This window comes from Dermacentor andersoni, chromosome 9, assembly GCF_023375885.2.
Source record: "Dermacentor andersoni chromosome 9, qqDerAnde1_hic_scaffold, whole genome shotgun sequence".
In the NCBI taxonomy this organism is placed as follows: domain Eukaryota; kingdom Metazoa; phylum Arthropoda; class Arachnida; order Ixodida; family Ixodidae; genus Dermacentor; species Dermacentor andersoni.
In genome coordinates, this window is record NC_092822.1 from 37,859,736 (window position 1) to 37,886,941 (window position 27,206).

The window sequence follows — 27,206 nt, forward strand, 5'->3', positions numbered from 1 at the left end:
GAAAACAGAAATTCCACACACACACACAAGAAAACAATCAACATTATTTTATTTACAATGTTAGGAGGCAGGACGATGTCGAGTCCCCAGTGACAAACTTGTCCATTTGCACACAACGAAGCATGCAGAGTGACAGAGGCTTGCAGGCTGACTAGCGAAGTACGGGTGAAATAATATACATATAAAAGCTTGCAGAGAACAGATATAACATATCTGTGCTGGGCAGGCTGCCCCACTACATAACAAAAGTACAACGGTGTTGTGTGGAAGTAAGTACGTTGAGGTTGTGAAAATGTGCATAATTGACAAGTCGGGGTGGCACCATCATGCCTGTTGTAGGTGGTACTCAATCAATTATTTGTACGAACAGTTATCATACAAGGTGCGTACTTCACTATATCAACAATAATTTCCATAGGTAATCACGCACGCATCCAACACAATTTGCGTAAGAAGTCGAGGAGAAATATCTCTTCAAATCGCTTGCCTAACCTTTACGATCAACGTTCCTAGCCTTAAAATAGTAAAAAAAGGAACAAATTGCGTTGTTTGCCAAATGCAAGAAAGACCATTTGCTCACACTATATTCCTTTGTTCTAAAGTTCTTACTTTTACAAGTGATGCGTGTCTGTAACGTTCGACTATCACCACTTAATAGTCAACTGCATCCTTAGCCAGTCATTGACCCTCTGCATCGGCCCTCGCTTCGTCAGCAGACTTTTGACGGCAGAGTCAAACTTTTCGGAGTTGCGCCTTAGGTACATCTGGGCGTCCTGCTTGAGTTGGTCTAACTTTTCAGCGCGGTTTTCATCCAAAGTGATCCATTCCGACAGGTATGGATTGAAACGGAAGTAGGCGTTTGGAGGCAGGAGATCTTGAACTGTAGTGTGAACAGCTGAAAAAAAAATAAGAAGGTTCATTTTTAGACAGACTAAAACAAGCCTTCACACATGGGTAGATATGCAACACTTGGTGAAACTATTTCTTTTTCCCCAAACAATTTTGGTGCTCCAAAGTGGGAGGTGCAGGCCTAAAAGGGGTCCTAAACTACTCCTCAGGTTTTTGTGGTTCTGCACAACATTGAGGTTCTGCACTGGTACAGGCTGGAAATTCTAGTACAGTAGACTCCGCCTAAATGGAACTCGAATGGACAGAAAAATTTGGAGGGTGCTAAAGCTTCAGCTTTAAAAGTGGAACACGATATCATTTAAAGATGCCTGACTGCTTCTAGCATCTCCCGGCAACTGCAGCTTATGTGACCGTAATGTTTACTGGGAAACGCTGGCGGCTAATGCTATGCACGAAGGTAAGCTTTCTGGTAGGAACGTGGCCTCTTGCGTGGTCCGATCACAGAGGTAGTGTACAGCCACACCAAAAAATTACATCATTTTCAGGTTTCTGTAATAGTTTCACACATTTAATATTCACATCTGAGAAGATTTAACATAAAAGGCAAGCGCTGTCGGTGTTTTATTTCACGACATTTTTTTGTGAGCTGTCATTCCATATATTCTGAGGAATAAATTTGTCAGGAATGTAAGACAAGGTATGAGCAACTTTAGTGATAGAATGCTATGGCAATATAACCCGCATATATAGCATGTCATACAGCAAGGCGTGGCATATACATATACCTAAATAGTATATGTATAAACTTTCGCTCGCAGACAACTCTGCCGACGCCAGATTTTCCGCGACACAAGGCCCTTAACGCTCTCACATTAAAATGTGTTCCATTTTCCCGAAGCTTCACTTACGCTAAGGACACAAAAGTCGCCAAGAATCGTTTTATTCAAAAAGTGTGTGGGTGTTTTGATATTACGGCTGAATAAAAAAAGACTTTATGTGCGCTCTGCTTCTAATTTTGTAGCTTTGCTACTGCAACGTTATGTTCACGTGCTAAAATATTTCCAATAATTCTGCGCAGGCTTCGCATTCAGAACTGTGCTATTGACTTTAGACTGCACATCTTGCCGTCTGATCCGTAACTGCAAGATTCACTGGAACAGTAATATCTATGTCTTCATCAATACATAAAAAAAATTAAATTCTGATTATGAGGCACACCGTAGTGGGGGACTCTGGAAATTTGGACCACCTGGGGTTCTTTAACATGCACCTAAATCTAAGTACATGGGTGTTTTCGCATTTTGCCCCCCTCAGAACACGGCTGCCGTGGCCAGAATTAGATTCCACGACCTCGTGCTTAGCAGCCCAACATCATAGCCACTAAGCAACCACGGCGGGTTTCGTCTATATGTATAAATACAAAGTCTTCACCGTGAACTTCACCCATAATATTTTCAACTGTCTCCTCACAGCAGGTAACAAAGGCACCATCTGAGGTCTCTTATTCGTGGTGGTGTGAACGAAACAGTAGAGGCAGCCCAGCTGCAAGATCCTACCTACTCCGTAGTGCTGCTCTCTTTCTCCTCGGGAATCGTAACTCTCCCAGAGGAGCCCTCATGATAGAAACACCATTGCAACTTTGACATCTTTAATTAGCCTAAACTTTACAGCAGCTGGCTGATGAATTAGGTTTTATTTTTATTTATTTGTAGCATCACGTGTTTCCAACAGCACCGCAAGTTTTCATAGCATTACATGACAAAAGTTCGACATGTCTGTCGCACTTTCCATAAGCCGATGAGGTAGGTGTTAGTTTTGGTAAAGTTCCATTAAACTGAGTTCACAAGAACATGGGTTTCTTTTAGCCAAAGTTAACTAACATTGTACCTATAGGCACCCAATGAAAGTTGATACCGTCATCCTGTTTATCCGGAATCTTAATTCAACAAGTTTTGCTTATCCACAGTCTACTGTATACCCAGGTGCATTCCGAGGCCATGGAGATATTCAGCATTTTGTCACGTAGTACACTTTTGCGGTCAAGTGTACAACATTACCCCCTGTATTCTGGAACAATTTTCTGTTTGATCTCACACCAAAAGAAAGTGGATGGTGGTGTTTCCGCTGGACCGCAGCAGGTGTTGTGCTTGAATGATGCTACATGAAGATTTAGCAAAGACCTTGTATCAAGGTGCTTTTCAGCACCTCATTGAGTGCAGCCGAACAAGGGTGCACTTCTCAAGCAGCATCTCATTGTAGGAATCGCCAAAACCATTTTGGACAGAATCTCGTTCACCTCTGACCCTTGTGCCTTTGAAATATATTGCCAGGAGCCATCATGCTTCGCGGGGTCTTTGACCATCACCTCTCCTTTCACAATGCTGTTGCCTAAGGACAGACATTATTTGTCATAGGAATCGCAAAGAAGCTTTATTTAAGTGCTGTTCACTCTTCATTCAAGAGATGCTACAGTATAAAAGAAGTTTGCACTCTTTCGGGTGTGTCTATGTCTACCAAACAATAATCATCACCTATTTTGCGTGTATTTTCCTTTCTTTAATGCTGCGTACCTGGGACTTTCAAATCACAAATGGCATGTGCGTTATCAGCGAGACAGCATTCTTGACAGGAAAGTAGTGAGCGCACAGTTTTCAAGGTAAGAAATGCAAGCAACACAGATGACAATTACTGTTCGGGAAAAAGATCCGCCCCAAAGAGAGCAATCTTTCTTTAGAATATATGCTTCACTCAGTGGGAGTCGAAGAAGGGCTTACAGTCAATCTGTACATGTGGCCGTTAATTGACATGCAATGTTACGTTTAGCCATCTGAGCTGCTCCAAGGAAACACACCTTCGGTGTCAGTGGCACTGTCGATGACCTTGAGGATCTTTTTCTTGAGCGACGTGAACCCCTGGTTCTGCTCCGTCACCTCCGGAATGAAGCGACCTCCGCCTAACGACACCACGCACTGGATTGGCTCGTTGGGCCACAGAAGCTTGGCTTCGTGGATCGCCACGGCTGTAGGGTTGTTGCACATCAGGCCGCCATCCTGCAAGACATGAAATAGCAGGCAACATTGGCCCTTTGCATTGATGGCGTGGTTACATGCAATCTGACCAACTGGCATGCCGATTGAGTGATTGTGTTTTACATCCCAAGACAATGCAGGGACCATGACAGACACTATGGTGAAGGGCTATTTTGACTATTTGAGGTTATTTCGCGTGTACCCAAAGCTTGGCATAAGAGCATTTTTGCATTATGCTTCCATCGGAATGTGGCCATGACGGCCAAGCTTGAATCTGTGGCCTCACATTCAGCAGTAGGACGCCACAGCCATTGACTCGTCACGACAAGTCAATTATCTTCAGGAAACAAGAACTGAAAAATTAATTAGACTGCAACACTTTTGCATTGTGGCTGGGTACACAGTCAGATGTGCAATGCAAAGCAAGTGAGACAGGTTAGTGAGACGTGCGGTTTGGATGTAGACACGCAGCGACTCAACGAGCACGGACCTGGTGGACGAAGCCGTCAAGGTCGTATTCCTCGAAGTACCCCGGCGCAGCCCCCGAGGCCCGGATCGCTTGCCACATCTTGTACTTGCAGCTGCCATAGTAGTGCGACTCGACTCGGTGCGGGAGGTTGTAGTTGCGAAAGACGTATGGCTTCAGAGTTGGCTGGTTCACTGCCACTGATATGGCTCCCACCTGCAAAATCAATGTATGGTTCCAACTTGTTTCATTTCCCCAAAGGACAGCCCAGAAAGGAGCTGGGTTGACAAAATGTAAATGATTCTTTTTCTATTTTTTTGCTTTTCGTGTTTTCTCAGTCACTACGTTACACTGGCCCTGAATGGACAGCTTGAGCAGCTCCTAATATTTCACAAGGTGACAAACTAGCAAGTGTTGCAAGCCTCATAACGCATGAAAAAAAGAAGACAACTATGAAACTACCACAACACTGTAAATATTACGCTGGCAACAGGCTGTTTAACCAGCTGTATTATACAGTTAATCTCATAAAGTGCAATCATGGATAACTCAATAGCAAGCAATCCAGAGCCAGCTGCAATAAATTCTTTTGCCTAGCACATTCAGTCTGAAATTATACTATTTCTGGTGACCGGATAAATAGTGACTAGAGGTAGCACTGTCAAGTTACTACTAATAAGGAATGTTATTTTGCACTTTCATATTTCGTTTGTCGATGATAGTATATACAGTACTGCACCAAACTCAGGATCTGCAATGCTTCCAGATCCGTGAATTGATTCTTCTTAAGACATACTTCTGACAAGAATAACAGATTTTCGCGGTCCTTTCAAGTTTGCCTTTACGACTGTCTACTATACTTACATTGTATGAGTTATATACACAGTACATAACATTACATGTATATAGGCATACAGTTCATCTTACTACATTAAAGAGCAGTATGACAACTAGGTTTTCAATTCATATACTTCATGTTCCAGCTCTCCGACCACATTTTTCTTTGGAGACAACGGTGCTGCTTGGAACCCTGCACAACAACTGAGGCCTAGTTTCACGCATTTCATGACCGCTGCAAGTCATGCGAGAGTTGGGCAGAGGTTAGCATAATCGAACATAGAAGACATTTCTAGAGCGCAGAAAAGAAACTCTACAAATGCAAAGGCACCTGGTGGAGCAGTGTCATTAGCACTGCTACCTCTAACACATCATTGATAGATTCAACACTTTCTGTTTTACGATATCTTACCTTGGGACTGCACGAATTTCTTGTGGTTTCCAATAGGGTCTTGTCCTCAAAGACCCGCCTGGCAGGACAAGGAAAAGAAAAAGTCATGACATACACACACACACACACACACACACACACACACACACACACACACACACACACACACACACACACACACACACACACACACCACACACACACACACACACACATATATATATATATATATATATATATATATATACACACACATACATACATACAGACAGGCCACACAGCATAGTGTAATGAAGATGCAGCAATTAACTGCCATGTTTTTTTTTTAATGCCATAAAGAATTTCTTAAATCGCCTTGGCAGATAGCATAATCCCATTCATTGAGCTACATTATTCAGAGGAGGCAGACATTATTTGCACGAGAAATCAAAAGGCATAACTAATTAATTATCAGAAATTTGCAAATTAGCTTTTTGATTATTTATTTATGGTACATATTGCAATTTACTAACTGCAGCCGGTGAGTTCACAAGGTGTATCCACTTGAAACGACTTTTCAGGACGACACCAGTTTCGACATATTCATTTCCAAAGTGTGAAACGAAATACATGAGCGTTCCATTTCTTTGTGCTGCTTCAATGCATAAAACATCGGTTTGTTACACGAATAAGTGGAACAACAGTGCACTTTTATCGCGAATTTCATGGCAGTAAATTACATTTCATCTCAAAACCCGTGCGATCCTTAGGATTCATTCCTAGTGGATGAGCGCTGCAAACTCACCGCTACAATTCATAAATTGCAATTGTATGTGCAATAAGGTAATTAAAAATTTAATTTGTGAATATTAGTGTTTTAGTTGATTATGCCTTTCGGTTTCTCATAACAAGGTCGGACATTATGGAGTTGGGATCTACTTGCACCATCAACAACAAGAGTGCGATACTGCTGCGCGCACCTGATGGCATCAGTCCAGTACGAGGTATCGTAGTAGGCATGACTCCACACCAGGCGCCCCGTGCCCCACCAAGCGTTCTGGGTGAACACCTCGAGGCTCATGCTGCGGTACAGGGACTCGCACCGGTCTAGGGAAGTGTGCAGGCCACCAAGCAGATAGCCCAGGATGGCGCCCGTGCTCACGCCGGCCACGTAGTCGAACAGCTCGAACACCCGTTGCCCCGTGCACAGCTCCAGCTGTCGCAGCAACTCGATGGCCAGAATGCCCCTGCAATGAAATGGGGAGACAACCAAAATACGATCAATTCCACTGAGTAATCCGGAAGAAGTTTTCTTTTTTCTCCAGATCTGCTCACATGTGGACATCAACAGTTTCTGACAAAAAAATTAAGCAGATACCAGTTACAGATTGTTGTCGAAGCAAGGAAAGTGTCAAGTTAATAAAAGCTCTTTATTTGAGCAATGCCAGCATGGCGACCGCACCGAATGCGTCCGACCGCACAGTATGTGTGAGACGACATGCTGGTAGAAGCACCTTCCGTGTTGCTCCAGAACTGACAGAGCTTCTGATAATTGCCGGCAGATGAAATTCAGCCACGATGTTGGGTTTCTGGTGAGGAAGAACTGGAGAGTGGTGCTGTGCAATCGGACGTGGTCGGTGCGATCCCCTTGCTGGCGTCGTTCAAATACAGAGATTTTATTAACTTGACAGAAAGGTTCTCATTGTTCTGCAGCTTTGGCCGCCTCTCACCGCCACTGAGCTTCTCGTGTTTTGGCTAGAACAGCTTAACATGACGTGTCACTCCTCACCGACTGACAGGCCACTCCATTTGGAGCCATCTCTGACGAGTTCAGACACGACTGATTGCAGATGTGCATTTGCTACAGCGGGGATGGCGTCATCACTTATTCAGTCGATCAATTGGCACCTCACCCTACATATACCTTCCTCCTCTACACATACCCTCATTTGCACAGTGAAACTCACTGCAGCGTCAGAACCCATCCACCTCCACAAAGGAAGTTTCGCATTTAAAGATGTGAATACCTATGGTTCCATGACCCCTTCTGCTTATGTTGTACAAGCCCAGCTGACTTATCTCGTTCCCTAAAATTGAAACTGAAGATGAGAGGTCGCCATTATGGCAAATATGCTGAACATGTGACTAGCTATGACACACCACTTGAGCATGTTCACTTGAGACAAGTTCCGACAGTGACACCAAGATGGGGAGACGGTGCGCAGCTTGTCAAGGAAGGCCACTTCAAAAGAGACAAAGTGAACATCCTCGGCTCTACAGCTGTTCCAAGCAGACTCACCCCTTATTTAAGAGAACTTGTACTTGCAGTAGGGAAAAATGATATGTAATATTGTCATTTTCTGTGAAAAAATTAATTACCTACGCTTTTAAGGTATCGGCTGCCATTTTTTACAAAAAGATATATCTTCAAATCAGATGTGCACCGCTGCCACCAGGGGGACAGAGATGAATAATCTGTTGTTCACTGCCGGTACTGTAAAGCTCCACTTTCCGCTGCGTTCGTTTGATATGGTGCTCACTGTTGCTCACATTTCCCGAGCTTGTGTGTGAGTACATGCTTGCGTGTGTAGGTATATTTTCTTTCTTTTCTCTCTCCTTGCTTCATCTCTTATATATTAAACCTAGAGTAGCATGGCTGACCTCTCCCGTTATCACTGAACTTATTCTGACTAGCACGAGCACATTTCTGGATGCACTGGCTGACGTATATGGTTTCCTTGTGCTACACTCTTGGGATTACACAAGCAGCACGTACGATGGGTAGGCTACTTGGGGTGAACGCGGAAGTGGTATATTTGAGAGTGAGTATTCGGGTGAGTATCTGGGGCTAGCGGTCTGGCATAGCGAAGCGCTAACTTGCTGGACAGTTCTGCTCAAAAGTCCAAAACTTGTTTACTACTGTATGTGTGGTACTAGAAGCATACACCACTACCCTAGCTCAGCTTTGCATTTCCCTCCAGTGTTCCTTTCACCAAAATTTCTTGACCACAGGGGAAAGGCTCACCTAGTGCCTCCGCCGTCGATGGAGAGGATACGCAGGCCCCTTCCCCTCGGCGGATCAACGTAGCCCAGCAGGGCCAGAGTCTCCCGTGCCGTGGACATGACAGAACTGTTGTTGGAATACTCCCGCATTCGTAGAATGTGAGCGATGGCCCGTTCCTAAGGAAACGCCGAACGTAGATTAGTACCACGAAAGGAAGGCAAGGCACAGGTTTCGGTTAGCTGGTTGGACGTAATTAAACCAACAGTGTGAAAATAAATTAAATTCTGCTGTTTTACGCACCAAAAGCACAATCTGATTATGAGGCACGCCTTTGATTTTGACCATATGGGTTCTTTAACATGCACTTACATATAAGCGCATGATCAATTTTTCATTTCACCTCCGTCGAAATGTGGCTGCCACGGCCAAGATTGAACCCGCGAACTTGAGCTCAGTAGCCCAATGCCATAGTCACTGGGCTAACGCTGCGGGTAACAGTGTGGAAGTAGAACTTTGAGCCAAGAGTTCTATTTTCGCGCTCTTACTTCAATAATGAAAGGAAGCCATACACTAACAGTGCACAAACTGGCGTGATCCAACTCAACTTCATGTTATTGTAAGAGGACATTTACGGGGTTTGCGAAATCGCTGTTTCATGCTAGTCATCATTCATGCAATGTACAATCGGTGAATGAATTGAAAGCTTATTGACAACCTAACGATCGCCACGAGGTGCAGTGTCACAAAATTTGAAGAACTGCTATGTGCTGTCAGTAATGGGTAACTTTATCTGCAGTCTTGTTTCTTTCTGTGCTCACTATTGCTTTTTGTAATCTTTCTTCACAATGTTTTGCGAACGCGTATGAATAAAGACTCTGCCCAGAATGGTCACTAGGATGTAAACTTTTTTGAACAGTGATCACCAGGAGTTAGCAGGTTTAACACAAGTCAGTCTGGCAGTTGCTAAATGACAACATTCCTGCAGCAAGGTATACAAGTGAGCACGTGTGAGAATGAAACTCTCCTGCATTTCATATATTCACGGGAAGCTTTTTTTTAATATGCAGTTACCGAATTCAGAATTGGAGTTCATGCATGAGATTAGAGACCAGAAACAGATGGACGGTAGCAATACGGGATTGTTGTTTCCGTCTTGTCAAAAGCAAGTTATAGCACAAGAAAGCCATGAGAACGGTAGAAGACACACTGTGAATAAGGCACGCAAAGCGCTGTGCGTCAACTTTGTCTACTAGCTAGTGTCCTTGTGGGATTTTGTGTTGTAACTTGTTTTTGATCAAATACTCAGCTCACCTTGACAAGTATGCACAGACTGCTGGGATTGCTCAGAATGTGGTTGTTTAGTTCCTCCAATCGCGCCACTTGAGACGCCGGTGATGAGGCTGCCACCACTGATTTCAGGAGGGCGCGTGATGTTCGGTCTATTTCCACCTAACAGAGAGCAATGCGTATGATTCAACATTGCTTGTATATATATATATATATGTGAATCACAGATGGAGCAAACAAAAGCAAAGGAATAATAACAGAAGCCACTGATAAAGGTGAAGTAGGCGACAGGTTCTGGGAATTAACAAAATTGAGTGAATGAACGCACTTGGCTCTTGATACTGTCAGTAGTTGTTTGACCTACACTAACTGTTGTAGTAGCCTAAATGCCTCACCACTGCAGACCTCGGAATTGTTAACAGCACAGATCTTCACTATCGTTAGCAGCTTCGGACAATTACACTGCTTCCCACAGAGTAATATTCCAGGCGGGCTGTTGTCCTCCACTGATGTGGGCATCTGAGTCCCGAAAACAGTGTATAGTCATAACGTTTCTTAATAATAAAGCACTTACATGCTAATAACAGTTCTGTAGATTGTTGAAGCTGGCTTGAAACAAGCAGGGACAATTAATGTGAAACAGCATGCACGCTCTTTTCCGTTTTCCAAGTTCACCCATGAAAGCAAATTTTATTACTCACAGCCCAAAATGAGTGCTCATCTATAACACCACATTCAGCAATAGTTTTCATATCAATACCAAATCGCACACTCAGGTAGTCACATTTGTACTTACTTCATTCCGTTACGTTTTAAGTTGATTTCACAGTGTACAAAATGTTGCAGACTTCACTTGCGTGCATCTCCAAAACAACAATGTGCACTGTGAAACTGAACAGTGATGTTGTGCATGAAACTAACTTAAGATCAACATCCATGCCAGTATGTCAAGTGCAAGAACCTTATGATGGAAACATTGTGTGTACTTATAAGTCAATGGCAAACATGGGTTGGCATAATGCAACGCTTCTTTTCCAGTTCTTCTACTTTGCTTCGTCAGTGAATTGAGCAGTGCTCCATCTACGCTATCACCAGTATTGGCTGCTCGTGAGCGATGGATCGTAAGAACGGAACAAAATCGAGAGAAAGGATCCTTGCATTATACCAGTCATGATGCCAGTTAAGGCCAAGAGCCAATTACACAGTTACACATAAAGAGGTGTTTGTACCTGTGACATAGCAGGAACCTTGCTTTTAGTGTCTGCAGCAGCTACATCTTCCTTTTGAGGCTTGGGCTTCTGGTCTTGTGCCAGCTCCAATTCGGACAGAATCTTGTTCACCTCGGACTCCTGTGCCTTTGCAAACTCCTGCCAGGAGGTGTCACCCTTCGCGGGGTCTCTGACCATCATCTCTCCTTTCACTACGCTGTCGCCAGATGACAGGTCCTTGTTCGTTGCCTGCTGCACACCCAGCTGTACTGTTTGGTGGTCTCCAGCTCCTGGATCCGGTGTGATGGCCTTGCGAAGAAGCTCTCGCCAAGAACCAAGGCTCTCGGAGGGCGTCTGCTTCAGATTCTCGACGTCTGCTCTACCGTCGTCTGCAGAGCTCTGCGATGCCCCTTGCGTTTCGAGATCGGTTCTTGGCCTGACTTGCATCCTGTGCTGCGTCGATGCACTGCTGCGCAATAGTAGTACCATCCTTTGAAAGTGAGTATCCCTGAACGCAGCTATGCTGTCGAACAACACGCGGGCGTTCAACTTGAGGCGCGTCTTGCTCTGAAGACGCTCCAGCGAGTTGGTGAGCTTCGACGTCCAGTACGGGTTTGGCATGGACTTGGAAGTGCTGTTCTGGCGGGTCAGCGTTAAGCCAGGCTTTCTTTTCAACCTGAAATGTGCGAAACTTGAAAATAAGCAGGCGCTAAAACTAGCGCACAGTGATCGAGGCGGTTGTAACGCTTTTGTACTCCCAACAGCTGGAACTTGGTGGTATTCGCGTAATTTCGCAACACTGCACGTAGTCGACAACTCTGGTGCTTGTACGTGTGGATCCAATATACACACCCAGTCAAAAAAGTCCAATGGGCCCGATTGATAATTTTCGAACTACCATCAGCTGGTGTTGATCCACTTGGATTTTTGCCACCCACTGGACCATACCGTTCATAACGAACTGGAAATGCCGTTTGAATCCAATTAGATTTCCAATTGTATTCAAATGGTAACCAACTTGAAAAAAATAATAATAATAAAACCCTGGCTGCCAGTTAGTCAGCCAGTTAGATCTGACTGGAGTTAACTAAATGCAACTTGTTGCCAAGCTAGATTTCCATTGCAAGCCAATTAGATCTAACTGGAATCCAAGTGGCTCATCAATTGGACCTCTGTAGTCGTCCAATTGAAAGTAACTGGTGTCTCAGCTGGACCTGTACAGCTGGACTTGTACCAGTGCCATGTATCTGTGTCACATTATAACACACTTATGTTGCTTATATTTTCAAAGGCCACTAGTGCCAACTCTATTTAGTCTTTAACAAATTAAAGATAATTTTTCATCAAACTTTATACACTTGTACTTCTAACTTGGTTCCACCTCTCAAACGTTAAGATAGGGTCCTAAAAAACTAGTTAGCCTTGCTTCAGCCTTTTTAAAGTGCCCGGCAAAAATTTCGATTAATCAATAAAAAATCCTGCATCGAAAGTGACTGATCAATTAAAGGCTATAAGAATGAATGCATGATTAATCTTTAATCAAATAAAAAATTAATCGACCATCCCTAGCCCAGCAGATAGTGCGAGTTTTTCAAAACAAATAGTACATTTTTATCGCAGATTCTAAATATCAAAGAAGAAATAATTGCTGCTCTCTATTTATCATATCAAAGCACAAAAATATCGTATTTCAGGACGTGTGCTTTAATTACGTAGTTATTTTTGTTAAATATTTTATTGTTTCACAGCATGGTTCATCTGTGTGACTTCCCAGTGAAACAAATTGGCATGTCAATGAAGTCGCACTAAAACCAACTGGATCAAGTCCCATTGAGAGGAGCTGGCATTCAAGATCCTTCCAGTTGCTATAACTATATAGATTCCAACATGAAACTCTTGAAAATCGCTTGATCAACATGATGCCTCATATATATATATATATATATATATATATATATATATATATATATATCCCAAAGGGACATGAGAGGACTACATGGTACTGTCTTAATACCAGCTAACTGGTTTAAGACGTAATGCATGCTTGGTTCAATTGACCGAAAGTTATGAGATCAACAACGAATTGGACAGTTCAGTGGGTCTGGAATTCTAATGTGAGCTAAAGGCACTTTTAATTAGGCTGCCATGTTAGTAAGAAACATTACAACTAGAATTTTAAATGGAACAGCGATGTTCCAATGGGTCCACTCCGATTGGACAAACAAGCATTCCAATTGGAAGACCAATCGGAAATCACTGTTCCAATGAGTCTTCCAATGGAAAATGGTGGACCAATTGGAACGACCAATTGGAATCTGTGAGGTCCAATTGGTTTTTCCTATTCAAGTGCAGCATTCCAGATGGTTTCCAATTCATTCCATTTGGGTCCAATTGCTATAGCAACTGGTATGACCAGTTGGACCAATTCACTTTCTTTTTTTGACTGGGAGCTGCAATCAGAGCTGCAGCTGCGATTGCTGTTGTTTTAAAGTTGCTTACATAGATGAGCGCCAGAACGGATCGCGAGGATCGCGTCGAGCAAAAAACTTGACTTCCGCGAAACACCGTAGAGCGACATACAGCCTTGACTTTCCGACACGTACGCCAATAAGCGTCCCCGTGAACTGCAGCATTCTTGTATATCAGATCCTCGAACTTAAGCACCTCCAGCTCTTGTGTTTTGACACACAACGTGCGTGGGAGCCGCGCGATAGGTAAAGATAAGGCGCCAGGCAGTACGTGACGGACGCACGCAACACTTTCCCTTCCTTTCCTCGCGAAAACTATCCGAAACCAGCAATTTGCAGCCGCTCGTCAGCTGTGCGCCAATTGCAGCTCGCAACTCTGGACGCTCGCTTGAGCAGCGACAACCGCTGGTTTCCTGCGCCTTCGTATGCGAAGAAGTGAAACACGTAGGACAAACGTTGCTCACCTGCTGCTTGACGGCCTACGCCAGCAGTAACCGTTGGATCGGGCGATCCAATGTGTCCTTCGGGCCAACATAATCGCGAATCTCCTCCCTCGCGCAGGCGGACGATGTCTCCGAATCCACACCGCGTTGAGTTCGTCAGCTCGGTCGAGTCGGACGGGACATCTTGTTCCCCATGATTAGCTAATAATTGCGTACACACCTCAGGGAGCTAGCAGCTCCCCTCATCAACAACGCACCCAACACATGACGAGCGAGAGGGGGGTATAGCTGGTGTCGCTGGTACGAGCAAATGACGTCACGGCTATCGCCTGATTTTTTGTCACGTGACCACAACAAAAAAAGAATGATGCAGACGACGGCGGTCTTGTCGCTGGGCGGCAGTTGTCAGTCGTAAAGCGCGATTGCATTCTTCTAGGACCTCTCGCGCAAAACGTGACTCGTTTGTAAGCAGTCATATGAGAAATATTTAGCAACGCACTGGCGCAACAGAAGCGCTCAGCCGCGATCGAGAAGCAATATATTGCGAGAAAGGTTTCGCGAAGGTTTCGCAAGTCAGAAATACGGAAATTATTATTCACAAGTATATTACTACAGCGACACTCCTCACGTACCCTGTGCTTTTCAAAACACAATAAACAAATAATATAATAATTTAACGCATAAAAATAACTTCATTATTTGATTTTTTTTACATATGGTCGCGTCACCTGGTGTCAAGAAATTAACTATACGGTTTGTTTGTAGTGCAGGTTTTATGAAACTTTGTTTTGTTTTACATGGTTAGCGTCGCCTAAGTCAGCTAAGCATCAACAATTTTTGTTTAGATAAATGGGTGCATTTTGACGTGTAGAACGTGTGTGTGCGGCTATACGTGCCCCAGTCAGCCGCAGCCCCGCACCTTTTGGCTTTGTGACGTCAACGAGAGAATTACCTTGAATTTCATCACGTCGCGGTTTCCAAAGTAATAGCGGTGCCAAAAATGCGATGTGAGGAATAAGACAGAGTGCAGCAAGGTTCCGGCATGTCGCAAGATCGGAAATTTGGAACCCCAGCAAACTTTCATGCCGCTTACACAATCTCTTCGGTTGTAGACGGCCGGAGGTTCATGCGAAGGCCATATACAACGTGTCACATACCACTATTTATGTTTGAGATAATCACCTGAACTCCTACCAACAGTGTATAACTACATATACGACTACTTCAGTACAATACCTTGTGTCACAAGGCCCAGATTTTGTCTAAAATACGCACTCAAACTGTTTGCGCATAAAGTGGGCTTCGCCACTAGGCTACGAAGCATTGCAACGAAAGCGGCTGAACTTGAAAGGTCTGTCGCGATAGGAATGGCCTATCCGTAAAGCTTATCACACATGCTCTTTCTGAATTAATCCATTCAATAAATAGCTACGAACACTTGCGTTTGTTCATAGGTATAAGAAAGTGAACTTAAAACACGAAACCGAAACTGCGCATCCATAGCATACTGTTTCACTGGTTCTCAGGTATAAGAAAAACTAGAGGCAGCCCTATGTCAAGAAGCACGGCGGGCCAAGACACGCGTACTTGCTCGCGGCTGTCGAAACTCTAATCACGTGAGAAACTTAGGCGAGTGACAGCTGCTCGTGCGCTCTGAGCGAAGCGAGAAAATAAAATAGCCACGAAAAACAAAACAAGAACCCCCTTCCCTGAAATCGCCATCTTGTGTCACGTGACGCATGACGTCGTTATGGCGGCGGACAGCAGCCATCAAGCAAAAAAAGATGGCGCCGAGTGAAAGCCATCCGTAGCAAGCAAAGCGAGCGATGTTACGCGAAGCTCTTCGCTGATCCGTATCACCTGGCCCGCTTGGATGCCGCTCCTGGGCCGCGACTGTCGGCAATTCCGTGGTGCCCCATCGGCCGGCACAGTCGGTCGGCTAGCCGTCTCCGGACCCGCGGAAACAGCAGCCGTCGCAGGCAGCGTCGGCGAGTAATAAAAATAACAAGCCCAGGGCGCTTTGTATCCCCTTCCGCGACGACATGGCGGGTCGCGGAGCGCTCAAGTCCCAGCCCGGCTCGGCCGCCTGCTCCTACGAGGGATTTGACAAGCTGTCCAGCAGCACGCTCAAGGTAAATCGGTTCGCCGATCGCCCCGGATCATCCGTTCCGATCCCGAGCGCATCCTTCCTTCTCCGCTCCCGCTTCGCGCGGTCGCGTGAGTAGGCTGCGGTGTCATGCGCTACATCAGTACAGAGACTTTGTATGTATTGCCTCGCTATGAATAAGAATTCGCGCCTCCCAGAAGAGAAAGATAAAGAAAGGATGAAGAGGGGGGCGCGAAACGCTAGAAACGGCGCCCACGTTTTTCGACGACCCCGCATGACAGCGCGGTTCGCATCGTGAGCCTTCGGGCAACGCGAGTAGCCTTGGCCGCCTCGTTTCGGTGGATCTACCCGTGGTCGAACCGAAATGTGCGTGCATATTCTTTCACTTTAGTCGGCATGGAGTCCGGCGCATGTTGATGTATCCGTGTTTGCGCGTGCGTATGGACGTAAAACAAGAAAACAAAAATCCGTTTGAAACCGCGCGTTCGGTCGCGGGGGCAGCGTTTTTTTTGGGGGAAGGGAAGGGGTGCTTGCTTCGTCGGCGCGTGTAAAATACTGTCACGGCGAGCCGCGGCGGCAAACAACGATTTTGCCCGTAAATGACCGCGCGTGCGTGAGGGAACGCTCTTTTGTGAGCGTGTTTGGGTTGACCGAATTCTCTTGTTGTGTAAGTTTCTTCTTTTTTGCTTCTCGAGTTCCCGCTGTATCGACGACTCGACCCGGAACGCTCTATGTTTATTTATTATTTCCTATCGAGTCCTTCTCTTAGACTCTCGCGCCGTCGGAGCTCCGTCTATCCATCCTATCGCAGCAGTTGCATATCGCCTCCGCTTTGATGAGCAGCGGCCGTGGTACCGGAGTTGCGTTCATCTGTGTGTGTCCTGTGTGGAAGTGAGCTGCGCGTATCCGTACGCCAGCGAATCGCGCACAGTTGGGAAAATGTCTCGTCCAGTAGCGGTGAATATGCATGGACTCTCCTTGATGCGAGTTGAACCGAAACGTAAAGCCCTATAACAAACGTTGTTTCGAATATTCTATGGTTTTATCTAACCAACCGTCTAGTTTACTTCGCTTCTTGGTTGCTACAAACGCTCGAGAGTAGCTACTGTCACTGTAAGCTACTGCTACTGTAATTTGCCAGCGCTTGTGGTCACGTCCTCTCTCCGTGTTCATTAGTTCTGTTTTACCGAGAGATGCGAGGTTGTTTTGATGTATGGATTGCTTTGACAAGCTACTGATTCTGTTTTTGTCTTTAGGGGATTACATTAGGCGGTTTGGTTTATCAGCATGTCTGTGGCTACTTATTGACTTTTGATTATGCCTCTTCATGTGTGCATGACATAACCCTATTCATATATATATATATATATATATATTTTTTTTTTTTTTCAGAGGCACCCTAAGATGGAACTATGTAAAGCTGACCTCCTCAAGCTACTCAGCGTGCTTGAGGGTGAACTTCAGGCTCGAGAAATTGTGATCGCTGTACTGAAGGCAAGTTATGTTTCATATTATTGGCAGGTGAATGCTATGAGCACTAAGTGCATGAGAAATCCTGACAGTTATCGCTTTCAGTGTTTCTGCTGCACTCTTTTGCTTTTATGCAAATGTCAATAGCTAATAATTGAGGTCAGTGACTTATTCTTATAACCAGTCACACTGGCACTTCTTATCGTGATTCGTTCCCTTCCAGAGCATGGCAAATGAGCCAATTGAAATCGAGAAATTTAATCCCAGTTATGCTCGATCATGGTCAGAAGTGCCTGTGCGACACTGGTATTAATGGTGTAATTTAAATTTGCCAACCACGTGTGTCCCCGTAAACAGTAAGTGCAGACAAGCAACACTGTTCTTTTCACTTGTGTAACATATGATACAACAGTTACACGTAGATTGCATACGTAACATGTGACGCTGCAGTCACGTATATATTGCTGGCATATATCCTTTTGATCAGCTCATACTAGGCATGCTATGTTTATATGACTGGATGGCACATTATCATATTTTCCTTTGCTTTTATAACCGGATTGTCCTAGTAAGCAGTGCGATCGTGCTTTGAACTGCCCTCAGGCACACTTTCAAGTGCTAGTAATGGGTCTCTTCTTGGGCACATGCTTTTGCTCTAGTCATGTTAAGGTTTCTTACTTTGGAAATACGAACACGAGGCCAGTCAGTGCAGTTTTGATGCCTACACTAAATCTTTGTAAACTACATGATTATGCCAACTCTTTTAGTGTTTTGCAATGTGTATGGAAAAAAAAAAGTGTTATTTGTGTTTTCAACACCATTGTCATCCTAAACCAAATCCAGGCTGCTGTAGGATAAAGGCCTTTTCATACACTTTGCCGTTATATTTGCCTTGTTCTAACCTTGCCTACCCATTATGCTTGCCCATATTTCTTAATATAATATTCACTTATCAGCTTAACGTGCCTGTTGTATATCGTGGCCGCATCCACTTGTTGCTTCCTAACATCAGTGGGGATGTGTTCAACATGTATTTATCGTCCAATACAGGTTCTTCTTCTCCGATCACTCCACATTCCATTGTCATTTTCTGTTTCACCTGTTGCCACTGTATGATTTACATTCATAGCTTCATTCTTGAGGAAAAAAAATACTGAGTGGTATTTTGGCTTAAGGACTATGCAAATGGCTTGAGGATGCCTGATGTATGACGTGGCTGTAGCATACATACACTGCGAGGTTAGCAGGAATCGACCGCAGAGTAGTGAAAACACGGTGAGAGTGTCGTGCTGTTCGTTGTCGTGTTATTCTGTGGTGTAGTCTCTTGGGCTGGTTGAGAGGTGTTGTTTTGGCCTTGCAGTCACAAGTTTCCTCACATTATATTTTTTTCCTGTGTAACCTATTATTCCAGCAAGCTGTGCAAAGTGTGTGTGTGTCCGCTTGAAGGCTTGCAGCAAACAGGTATCTGAGAGATTGGTTATTCTAGTACCACATCTGCTTATCTATCCATTAGGGAGACTTAGCATTAGGGCTATATTTTTTTTTACCTACACTTTGTGCAGGCTTGTGCAGACGAGTGTAGTTTTGGGCAGAGGCCATTACATCATGTGGTGCACTGGGCTGTAGCCAATCGGAGCAGACTGTGTGTTGTCTTCTGTGTAAGCAGACGAAAAGCACCTGACCTCGCACTTGGTGGTTGAGTATATGCCCTTGCCTGAAACTAAAAGCCGATGTACGAGTTTTTTTCCAGCAACAAATCTAGACAAACTGCAGCTAAATACAATAAATGCATTGCAAATGCGCAGTGCATGAAGGCAACTTTTCTGTCTATATAATACAGTGTAGAGTCTGAAACAGCCTGCACCATCCATGAGTAAGGTAATTTTATCTTGAACAATTAGCTCACCTTCCTCTGTGACCGTCTGTGACACATGGTCATGCCTGCACTTTAGTGCCCGTCCCTGCAGAAGACCTTCACTATCGTCGCTGTATCAGAGCCAACAGTCACAGACAAAAATAGCGCCACAAGTTGCAATGCCAACCTGTTTATTTGTCGTCTGCTACCTACAATCATTGAAACTGCAGTGTAGGAAGTGTAGCTTTCATGCTACACTACTGCTATGAAAATTGGCTTTGTGTAGGTGGGTGGAGCTATGCTTTTTCTACACCAGTTAAATAAAATGGTGACTTTCTACGCCACCTACACTCATGTAGCCAGTGTAGGTAAAGAAAATAGCCCTACTAAGTCACACATATTGATGTTATAGATTTAATGCGGTAACAGCCTGTCGGTTAGAGCAGAAATGTGTGCGGTGACATCTTGTGGCAATGCGTGCAACTACAATGTGTTGGGACATCCTTCTGTTGCATGATGGCTTCTCGATGGGGGAAAAGCACAAGAGCATTAAGTTTACATTTCTGCAGAAAAATTTACGTATTTCAGAGAACAAAATTGATTTTGCCCCTACAATATCTGAAGGAAAGAAAGCAAAGAAAAACAGAAGGATTGCAGAAGAAAAAGGGGTGTGAAGAAAAAAATACATGTGCACAATGCAAAAAAGTCCACACTTTAGTTCAACACATTGGCACAAGGTGGCTCCACCATTGTTGCTGTTTGTAGCTGTACCCCTGAAATCCACTTGAAGAGGTTAACACTAATACATGTATGTTTACACTAAATCTCACTATTTTAAATACTCAGCTTCAAGATTTTTAAAGAGCTGTTTCAGTGTCGCGACCCCACTTTTCTTTTGCAGACGTTTTCTTTTACCACTAACATTTAGCCTTTGTGGCCATCTTGCTGGCACACCTATTGTCTTTACTCATTGCTTTGACAAGCTACCTTACACTATTGAAGTTTACCTTAGCCACTCTGTTTGGAGCTTCAGCATAAATTGAGCGTGGTTCTTCCAAACTCACCCTTTTATGCTGCGCATTATCTCTGCACCCTTGCTTCAGCTCTGTAGAACTTATGAATTCTTTGTTGCTTCAAGTGTTTCAGTTCCCTACATCACTATTTGTACCATAGTTTTGTGCACTGGGTCCTTTAGCTAGACTGGTCAACTTCTTGTGTTCTTTTTGGAGGGAATACTTTCTCATCTCAGCCCAGACTCAAGAAGGGTGGAAATATGGGCTTGTTGGCACATGATTTTTGATGCTTGTGCATGGTTAACATGTCAGTAGAAGGGCAAAACATAAGGTGCAACTGCTACCAGCAAGGTTTTGTTGCCACAAGTGCACATTTACGCATTCACTGAGCAACCATGTGACATGCGCAATACCATCATCACCCACGAAACACATAGTTCCTTCTCTGTTAGATGGACAGAGGGGTTGCTAACACCATCTGGGCATAGGCACAATATAGTTTCATCTTCGATTAACTCCTGTACTGATGACAAGTATTGTCATGGGAATTTGTACTAATATAGCTGATGACTAGTACAGAGGAAGGAGGATCAAGAGGAAAAATACCTCGCAGTGTGAACCGATGACAAGTACAGGCGCCAATAAAAGTGGTATACTCCGCGCAAATTGCTACTGCAGCGGCGTCGCTCGGCATTTTAGCGAGCTGAAGCACGAAACATTGACACAAGTCAAGCGACATGCCTGCAGATAATAAAGGGCACCCATTGGTTGTCTCGATCCCAGATGCTGCCTGTAGATGGCGTTGCAATGCAGTTCGCCGTTGCTCCGGCTCCCGCTGCGTGGAGTATACCACTTTTGTCAGCGCCTGTACATCCATTGCTTGTTTCTAGTTGTTTTCTGTACTAGATGGTTGCACTTATCAATGTTAGTGGCATTCTGTATACACTTGATGATGGGTTGCTAAAGCGCTTGTATTGGAAACATGCCTGCATTCACACCACATTCTGGGAAATTCTGAACAATTTTTATTATTTCTTGCAGTATGGAAATGGTTAAGAACTGTTGCACCATTCTCAACATGCAGGCCGAGCAGGTGAAGCAGCTCCTGTACCCGCGAAAGGCAGGCGCCAACGGGGCATCGGGCAGCGACCCCTGGGCAGCCCTGCAACGAGACGTGCTCAATGCCTACGATGGGCGATTCGACATGACCTCGGTGCGAGCTCTACACGGTCTTCAATTGCACCACTTGGAACAACTCATCGCGTTGCACCGGCGGGTCCAGGCGCGCAACCGAGATGAGCTCCGAGCATTGGAACAGCGCTGTGCAAAGGTTGGTAGTTAAGAGTGATGCATGGTGCACTTCTGTAGCTGTTAAATTGGGGGACGAGTCTCTTGCAGTGATAGTGTTGTTTCACTTTTGCACGACATAAATCAAGCGTGGCACCCCGCAACAGTGATGGTATTTAACATATAACAGAAAGGCAGATGTAATGGTGTGACATCACATATCCTAGAGAGAGGGGATGAGCATATGCAGCTGTTGTTAAAGATTAACGGTCTCTTTGAATTGGCTGCACTTTTTGAAACAGTTCTTGAGAGTGCCGCGCATGATACCACATGAGTTCATGTCGTGCAAATGCAATGCTACACCTGCTTGCCTTGTGCCTCTTGTAAATCGAAGAGGAAAGTGCAGCAACAAACAAGCCCTGGGGCCGTATTCTGTAGTGGTTCGCTTTGGAACCGGTTCGATCTGGCTGCTGCCATTGGTCGGCGCTTCGCTGTCGTCATCCCTGGTGGGCGGGACGACAAATTTTGTTGACGTCACACAAGTTGTCAATCATCTGGAAAGGAACCGGTTCCCTGCTACGAGAGGAACCGCGGAAAAGTGGTTCGCTCGAGGGTCGCGCGCGGTGGCGAGCATGATGTCAAGGGTTGCTAGGGCAACCGTGGCTGCCGGCTAGACTCGCGCCAGCTGACGAGCCGGCACCTAGACGAGACAGAGACGGCAATGGCGGCTCCTTTGGTTGTGCTGCTGGCGAGCGCCGAAAGGCAACGACGTGACGAGAGGCATGGCCGAAGAAGAGTTTCGAAGGCATTTTAGGCTCTCCAAAGATAGTGCGACGTCTTTGCGATGAGGTGGAAGAACATCTCGGACCTCAAAGATTTCGTGGTGTCGACACTACGATGAAAGTGCTGTGCGCGCTGCGGTTTTTTTCCACCGGGAGCTTTCAACTGTGCGTCGGGAATGAAGAAGCGATTGCACTGTCGCAGCCTTTGGTCAGCCGGATCATTACAGCCGTCGCCAAGGCCATTACAGTTGTGGGCAAAGAAAAAGGATGGGTTAGATTCCCATCCACGGCGCAACAGAAAGCCGCCGTCAGCTGTGCTGGCCCAACACACACGATGCCTTTGCTAGGTAGGGGTGCTCCTCAACAAATGAAACGAGTATTTCGTGCTGCCTCGCTGAAACATGAGGACCCAGCCGCGTGTCCTTGTGCGACGACACGGTTTCGTTTCCGGCGCGCGAACAAGTCCAAAACGTAAAGAAAGCAAGGCAAGTTGTTTGCATAACGTATGGCACACCACCTAGCGACTAAATAAGAAAACAACACAAATAAAATTACAACTCCCAGTAGCCGTTTGCGCCGCAAGCTCACATTTATTGCTGAAAATTATATTTGCAAGTGTTCTATACAAACCAATGTTTTTTTATCAAACCAGCAGCATCCTTCAATCGCTATACCGTCCCCCAAGTACAAACAAAAATGATGACGTGATCTTCCGGCAGACCGCCGCTAGTTGATTGGTTCCCCTCACGCCGTCACGTTCCACTCTTTCTCCTAGTGACGTAATCCAGACGTAACAGCCAGACCGAACCGGTTCCAAAGCGAACCGATACAGAATACGGCCCCTGTTGTCTACTGTGAGGAGCAAAGCCTTTTCGGCAAATGCACACATAGCAAAAGGGGGATACTTTCTTTTTGTCATTGCAATAATCGCAATTATCGCTGTCTAACAGTACTACGTTATGCGAACAGAATGGTCGATGTGTAGGCTGTTTCTTTTGTCGGAAATCGCTTGCCAAGAGAAAAAAACCTTATACAATCTGTAGCAATTTAACACATTACAAATCTTTACTAACGTGCCCTAACATCTACTTGGGCATCATACTTGCATGTCACATTCTTATGCCAGCTAGAGTAACTGTGAGAGCACCATGAACCAAATGGTGCTACAGAGAGCTTGCCTCTCTTCTGGTCGTCTGCTGGTCTTCTGCTACAGAGAGCTTGCACGACATCTGCACTTCCAATGCAGTGAGTGCAGGAGAGCCGTGAACCCCTGCTGAAATTGCCTTGCATGGAGCCAAAACGAAGAGGGCACTGCGGATGGTGCACGGTGCATCCTCAAATCGAGGACTAAATTGCTGCAATGCCCGAATTAGCGCAGAACGTGCAGCCAAATTGAAGATACCTTGTAGCAAGTTCCTGTCATTTTCTTTGACAGTGGTTAGCTGGCATTAGATTTTTTTTTTTTTTTTCACTATTGACGTGTTTGTTTCTGTGTTGTGCAAAAAAAAAAAAGGACTCGCCTTGTCAACATATTTTGTCATATCCTGTCAAGTCTTTTTACTTGTGAAAGATTTTTTCCTTCTTTTGCAATTTTTCCTGGAACTTCGCCGCATTGTGTGTCACACTTCTCAGCAACAGTCCATTAGACAGGTGAGCACGATATCATTAGTTGGCAATGCAATTGGTTGTGTGTGTCCTGCCCGCTTCCATCGTATTGCATATTCTGTGGAGAATGCTGGAAGTTTTGACCTTTGTGTCTAAAGCGGCAATGAGATGCTCCTGTAGGTGTTTAAAATGGCCTATAGCAGCAGCAGACATGTTGTGTGCATGGAAGGATCGGTTGTTTGCAGACAGGCCATCATTTGACTGTTCACATGGCAACTCATCTGGCACTACTTGTTAATGGAGCACTGACATAAAGTTTTCTACTTTTAATTTTCGTGCTTTAGATGAAAGTCCTGAACCTTGAAAGACTGGAAAAAATACTGGCAGCCCTAAGTAAATTACTATAACTGCGTTTCAATGACCATTATCATTTTTATTTTCCAGGAGGTGGATGTGTAGTGACGTCACGATGGTCACGTGGGAGCAGGACATCACGACATTTTAGCCCTTGCTTGGTTGTCTGCAACACTGCTATCTGTGTTGTACATCGCGATGTCCTGCTCCTACGTGACCACTTTCTGTGACGTCAGGACACATACACCACCTGGAAAACTAAACTGAAAGTGGCTGTAGGAAAGCAGTTTAGGAAAGTTATTTAGGGCGCTGCGAGGTTTGCCAGGATCTTTTCTAGGGTTTCGAGGTCTTGGAACCTTCGTTTAAAGCAAGAACATAAGAAGTTCAAAATGTCCTGTTAGTATAACCTCTAACAGGTGTCCTTTGTGCTCTTCACTGTGCAGCTCTGCCGGGAGCTGGAAGAGGAGAAAGGGAAGCGGGCACAAGACACGGCCCAGGGCGACAACGTCACCTTTCTGCTAGAAAAGGAACGAGAGCACCTTCGCCACGAGGTGGACCTCGAGAGGCAGCAGAGCCGGAGGCTCGAGAAGGACCTCCAGCAGGTGAGATATTGTCGTCATTGTAGTAGCAGCTGTAGTAGGAATGGTAGTAGTACAGCAAAACCTGATTAATTCGGATTTCACGGGGCTGAAAAAAATTTTGTATTGTCGAGGGTATCAAGGAAACAATAAGCAAATGCATATTATGTGAACATGCTTTTATTTACTGAATGAATCAGCAAATCCTGTTTCTATATTGCACAAAAGCAGTGCGGAAGCTGCAGTTATCATCTCATGACTGATTAGTGCTCGCAGCAGCAGAGGCCTTGCGACTTCTTTCACCGCACGGCCGTGGCACGTGTCTTGATTTAGATGCATTTCACTACCGCGCGCACATCCCGATTATTTTTTTGCCAGTGTCGCCAAGTTGCCACCCATCACGATGTAGACGGTGCTCATCATCCTCGGCAGCTTCGCACTGAGTAAAAATGAAACTACTGTTTGCCGCAGCCACCGCGGACAAAACCGCGGTCGCTATTGACGTGATCGTGGATGGCAACTATGCAGTGCAGAAGGCATGCGGCCAATGTGCGCACCAAGCCAAAGCGAAACTACTGTTTGTCGCAAACGCCGAGGACGAAACTGTGGCCGCTATCGACGCGATCATGCATGGCCACTACGCAGTCGTAAAGGCATGCAGCCAATGCGGTGCTAAGTGTGGCAGTAAAGGCAAGAAAAAAGGCTTTAAAGGCACAAATAGGCACGATGCGTTCTGGCGTTGCTGTCATTCACGTACGATTTCCACGGATGACTATGGTGATGTGTACTCCGCCGCTTGGTTTTGGTGGACGCAAACGCCGTTTTAGCTCTTTTCCATCGCACATTTGCGGCTCTCGCCGAGCTTCAAGAGTTGTCCGAATTAACCGATGTGCAGCCAAATACGCCCGAATTAACGAGAGTTTCATTGCATTAAATAATGTGTATGCCTGCCGGGACCAGAGGATGAGTCCGAATTATCAGATTTTCCTAATTAACGAGGGTCGAATTAACAGAGTTTTACTGTACCGATTGTTATTTTCTTTGTTGTTTGTAAACGCAAACAAATGATCTGGAGGTAGGCCTGAAATTACCTGTCTCCTTGAGGGGCATAACGTCACCAGATTGGAGGAAGGTGGGACTGATTAGGCGTAGGGAAAGACAACAGGTGAAAGGAGGATGAGTGGGAGAAGCGGAAAGGAGGTTGAGCAGAGTGGAGCTCCAGAGCACACTATTTTAAAGCTAGGCTGAAAGGTGTCCTAGCCCTGAAGAGCATGATTCATTACAGCATGCATGAGTTATACTTTCAATCAACAAAGAAACGTAGGTTGACATTAGTTTAGACATATTTGGCTCGAAATGCTTAATGTTTTTATTCGTGCAACAACTGTAGCCGAACTGCTTCCTGTAAGTATTAAGAAACGAAAAGAAAGACTTTGATGTTACCCGTGGTTCGGCAATGTTTATCGAAGTCCCCCTGCTAAATTTGTTGCTAAGGTCTATGGGATGCACGACGCAGGCGAATGAAGCACTTGAAATGGAGCGAAGTCGACAGAAGCAGATGATATTGCTCCTCCTGGCCGAAAGAAAGCGGTTAATTGTGCGGCTAATCCAAGAACGGCAACGGGGAGATCAACTTCTTCAGGTGAGCACGTATTTTTGAGCATTCATAGTCTTCTCAGTTTCCAGACCCAGTACACACTATCACTTGTTACATTGTCTTGCTCATCATTATCATCTTCGTCCTCTCTCAGAAATATCATTCGCTGCGTCATTTTGCTGTTATTACTAAGTCTCTGCAGCTTCTCGTTATCAGTAACCCACTCCATGTGTAATTACTGTCAAGCCCACTTATAACAATGCTGGTTTTATCAGTATGTTGAATATAACAATGAGCAACCACCCGGTGAACTTTTGTATGTGTTCCATGGTAAAATAAACCGCTTACTAAAATGTTACCACGCCATGTTATTGGACATAACAATGAAATCTGGGTTGTGGGTATCTGCACGGAAAGGAAAAGAAAGGCATAATCATGGCGGGGGAAAAAAGAAACGTGAGCCACCCCTCTCATTGCGTTGCCAACCTCGCGCGCCTCTCCCGTCACCGTTTTGAAACATGAGCAGAGAGCTCCAACGAAGGTCATCAGTGCTCTTGATTCGTGTTTCGGAGGGGTGGAAGGGAGACGCAAGCGAGT

General features: G+C 45.1%; 2 protein-coding genes across 4 annotated transcripts in view; one reads left to right on the forward strand and one right to left on the reverse strand.

The window, feature by feature from the left end:
* Positions 1–30: 30 nt before the first annotated feature.
* LOC126527691 (calcium-independent phospholipase A2-gamma-like) lies at positions 31–14,222 on the reverse strand. Its single transcript, XM_050175559.3, has 9 exons — positions 13,983–14,222; positions 11,072–11,726; positions 9,867–10,004; positions 8,577–8,731; positions 6,532–6,798; positions 5,594–5,651; positions 4,369–4,560; positions 3,701–3,899; positions 31–895 (listed from the first exon to the last, which is right to left on the reverse strand). The coding sequence occupies exons 1-9, from the start codon at positions 14,051–14,053 to the stop codon at positions 645–647; spliced, it is 1,986 nt and encodes a 661-aa protein (XP_050031516.1). The 5' UTR covers positions 14,054–14,222; the 3' UTR covers positions 31–644.
* A 136-nt stretch (positions 14,223–14,358) lies between these two features.
* Naus (cortactin binding protein N-terminal like nausicaa) overlaps positions 14,359–27,206 on the forward strand; it is a 39,919-nt gene continuing 27,071 nt past the window's right edge. For 2 of the 3 annotated variants that reach the window (XM_050175562.3, XM_055068890.2), the window contains exons 1-5: positions 14,359–16,093; positions 17,461–17,562; positions 21,491–21,736; positions 24,878–25,036; positions 26,529–26,654. In XM_050175562.3, the coding sequence (XP_050031519.1) occupies positions 16,004–16,093; positions 17,461–17,562; positions 21,491–21,736; positions 24,878–25,036; positions 26,529–26,654 (723 nt within the window). In that variant the 5' untranslated portion in view covers positions 14,359–16,003. Of the gene's footprint in view, positions 16,094–17,460; positions 17,563–21,490; positions 21,737–24,107; positions 24,126–24,877; positions 25,037–26,528; positions 26,655–27,206 lie in introns of all 3 variants that reach the window. The other variant, XM_055068889.2, reaches the window with a different exon arrangement.

Coding starts and splice junctions, on each gene's coding strand:
- LOC126527691 (XM_050175559.3), bottom strand. CDS start 14,053: ATGTTGGCCCGAAGGACACATTGGATCGCCCGATCCAACGGTTACTGC. Junction 10,005..11,071: donor AGGTTCCTGCTATGTCACAG/GTACAAACACCT, acceptor GCTCTCTGTTAG/GTGGAAATAGACCGAACATC. Junction 896..3,700: donor CAGTGCCACTGACACCGAAG/GTGTGTTTCCTT, acceptor TTTTTTTTTCAG/CTGTTCACACTACAGTTCAA.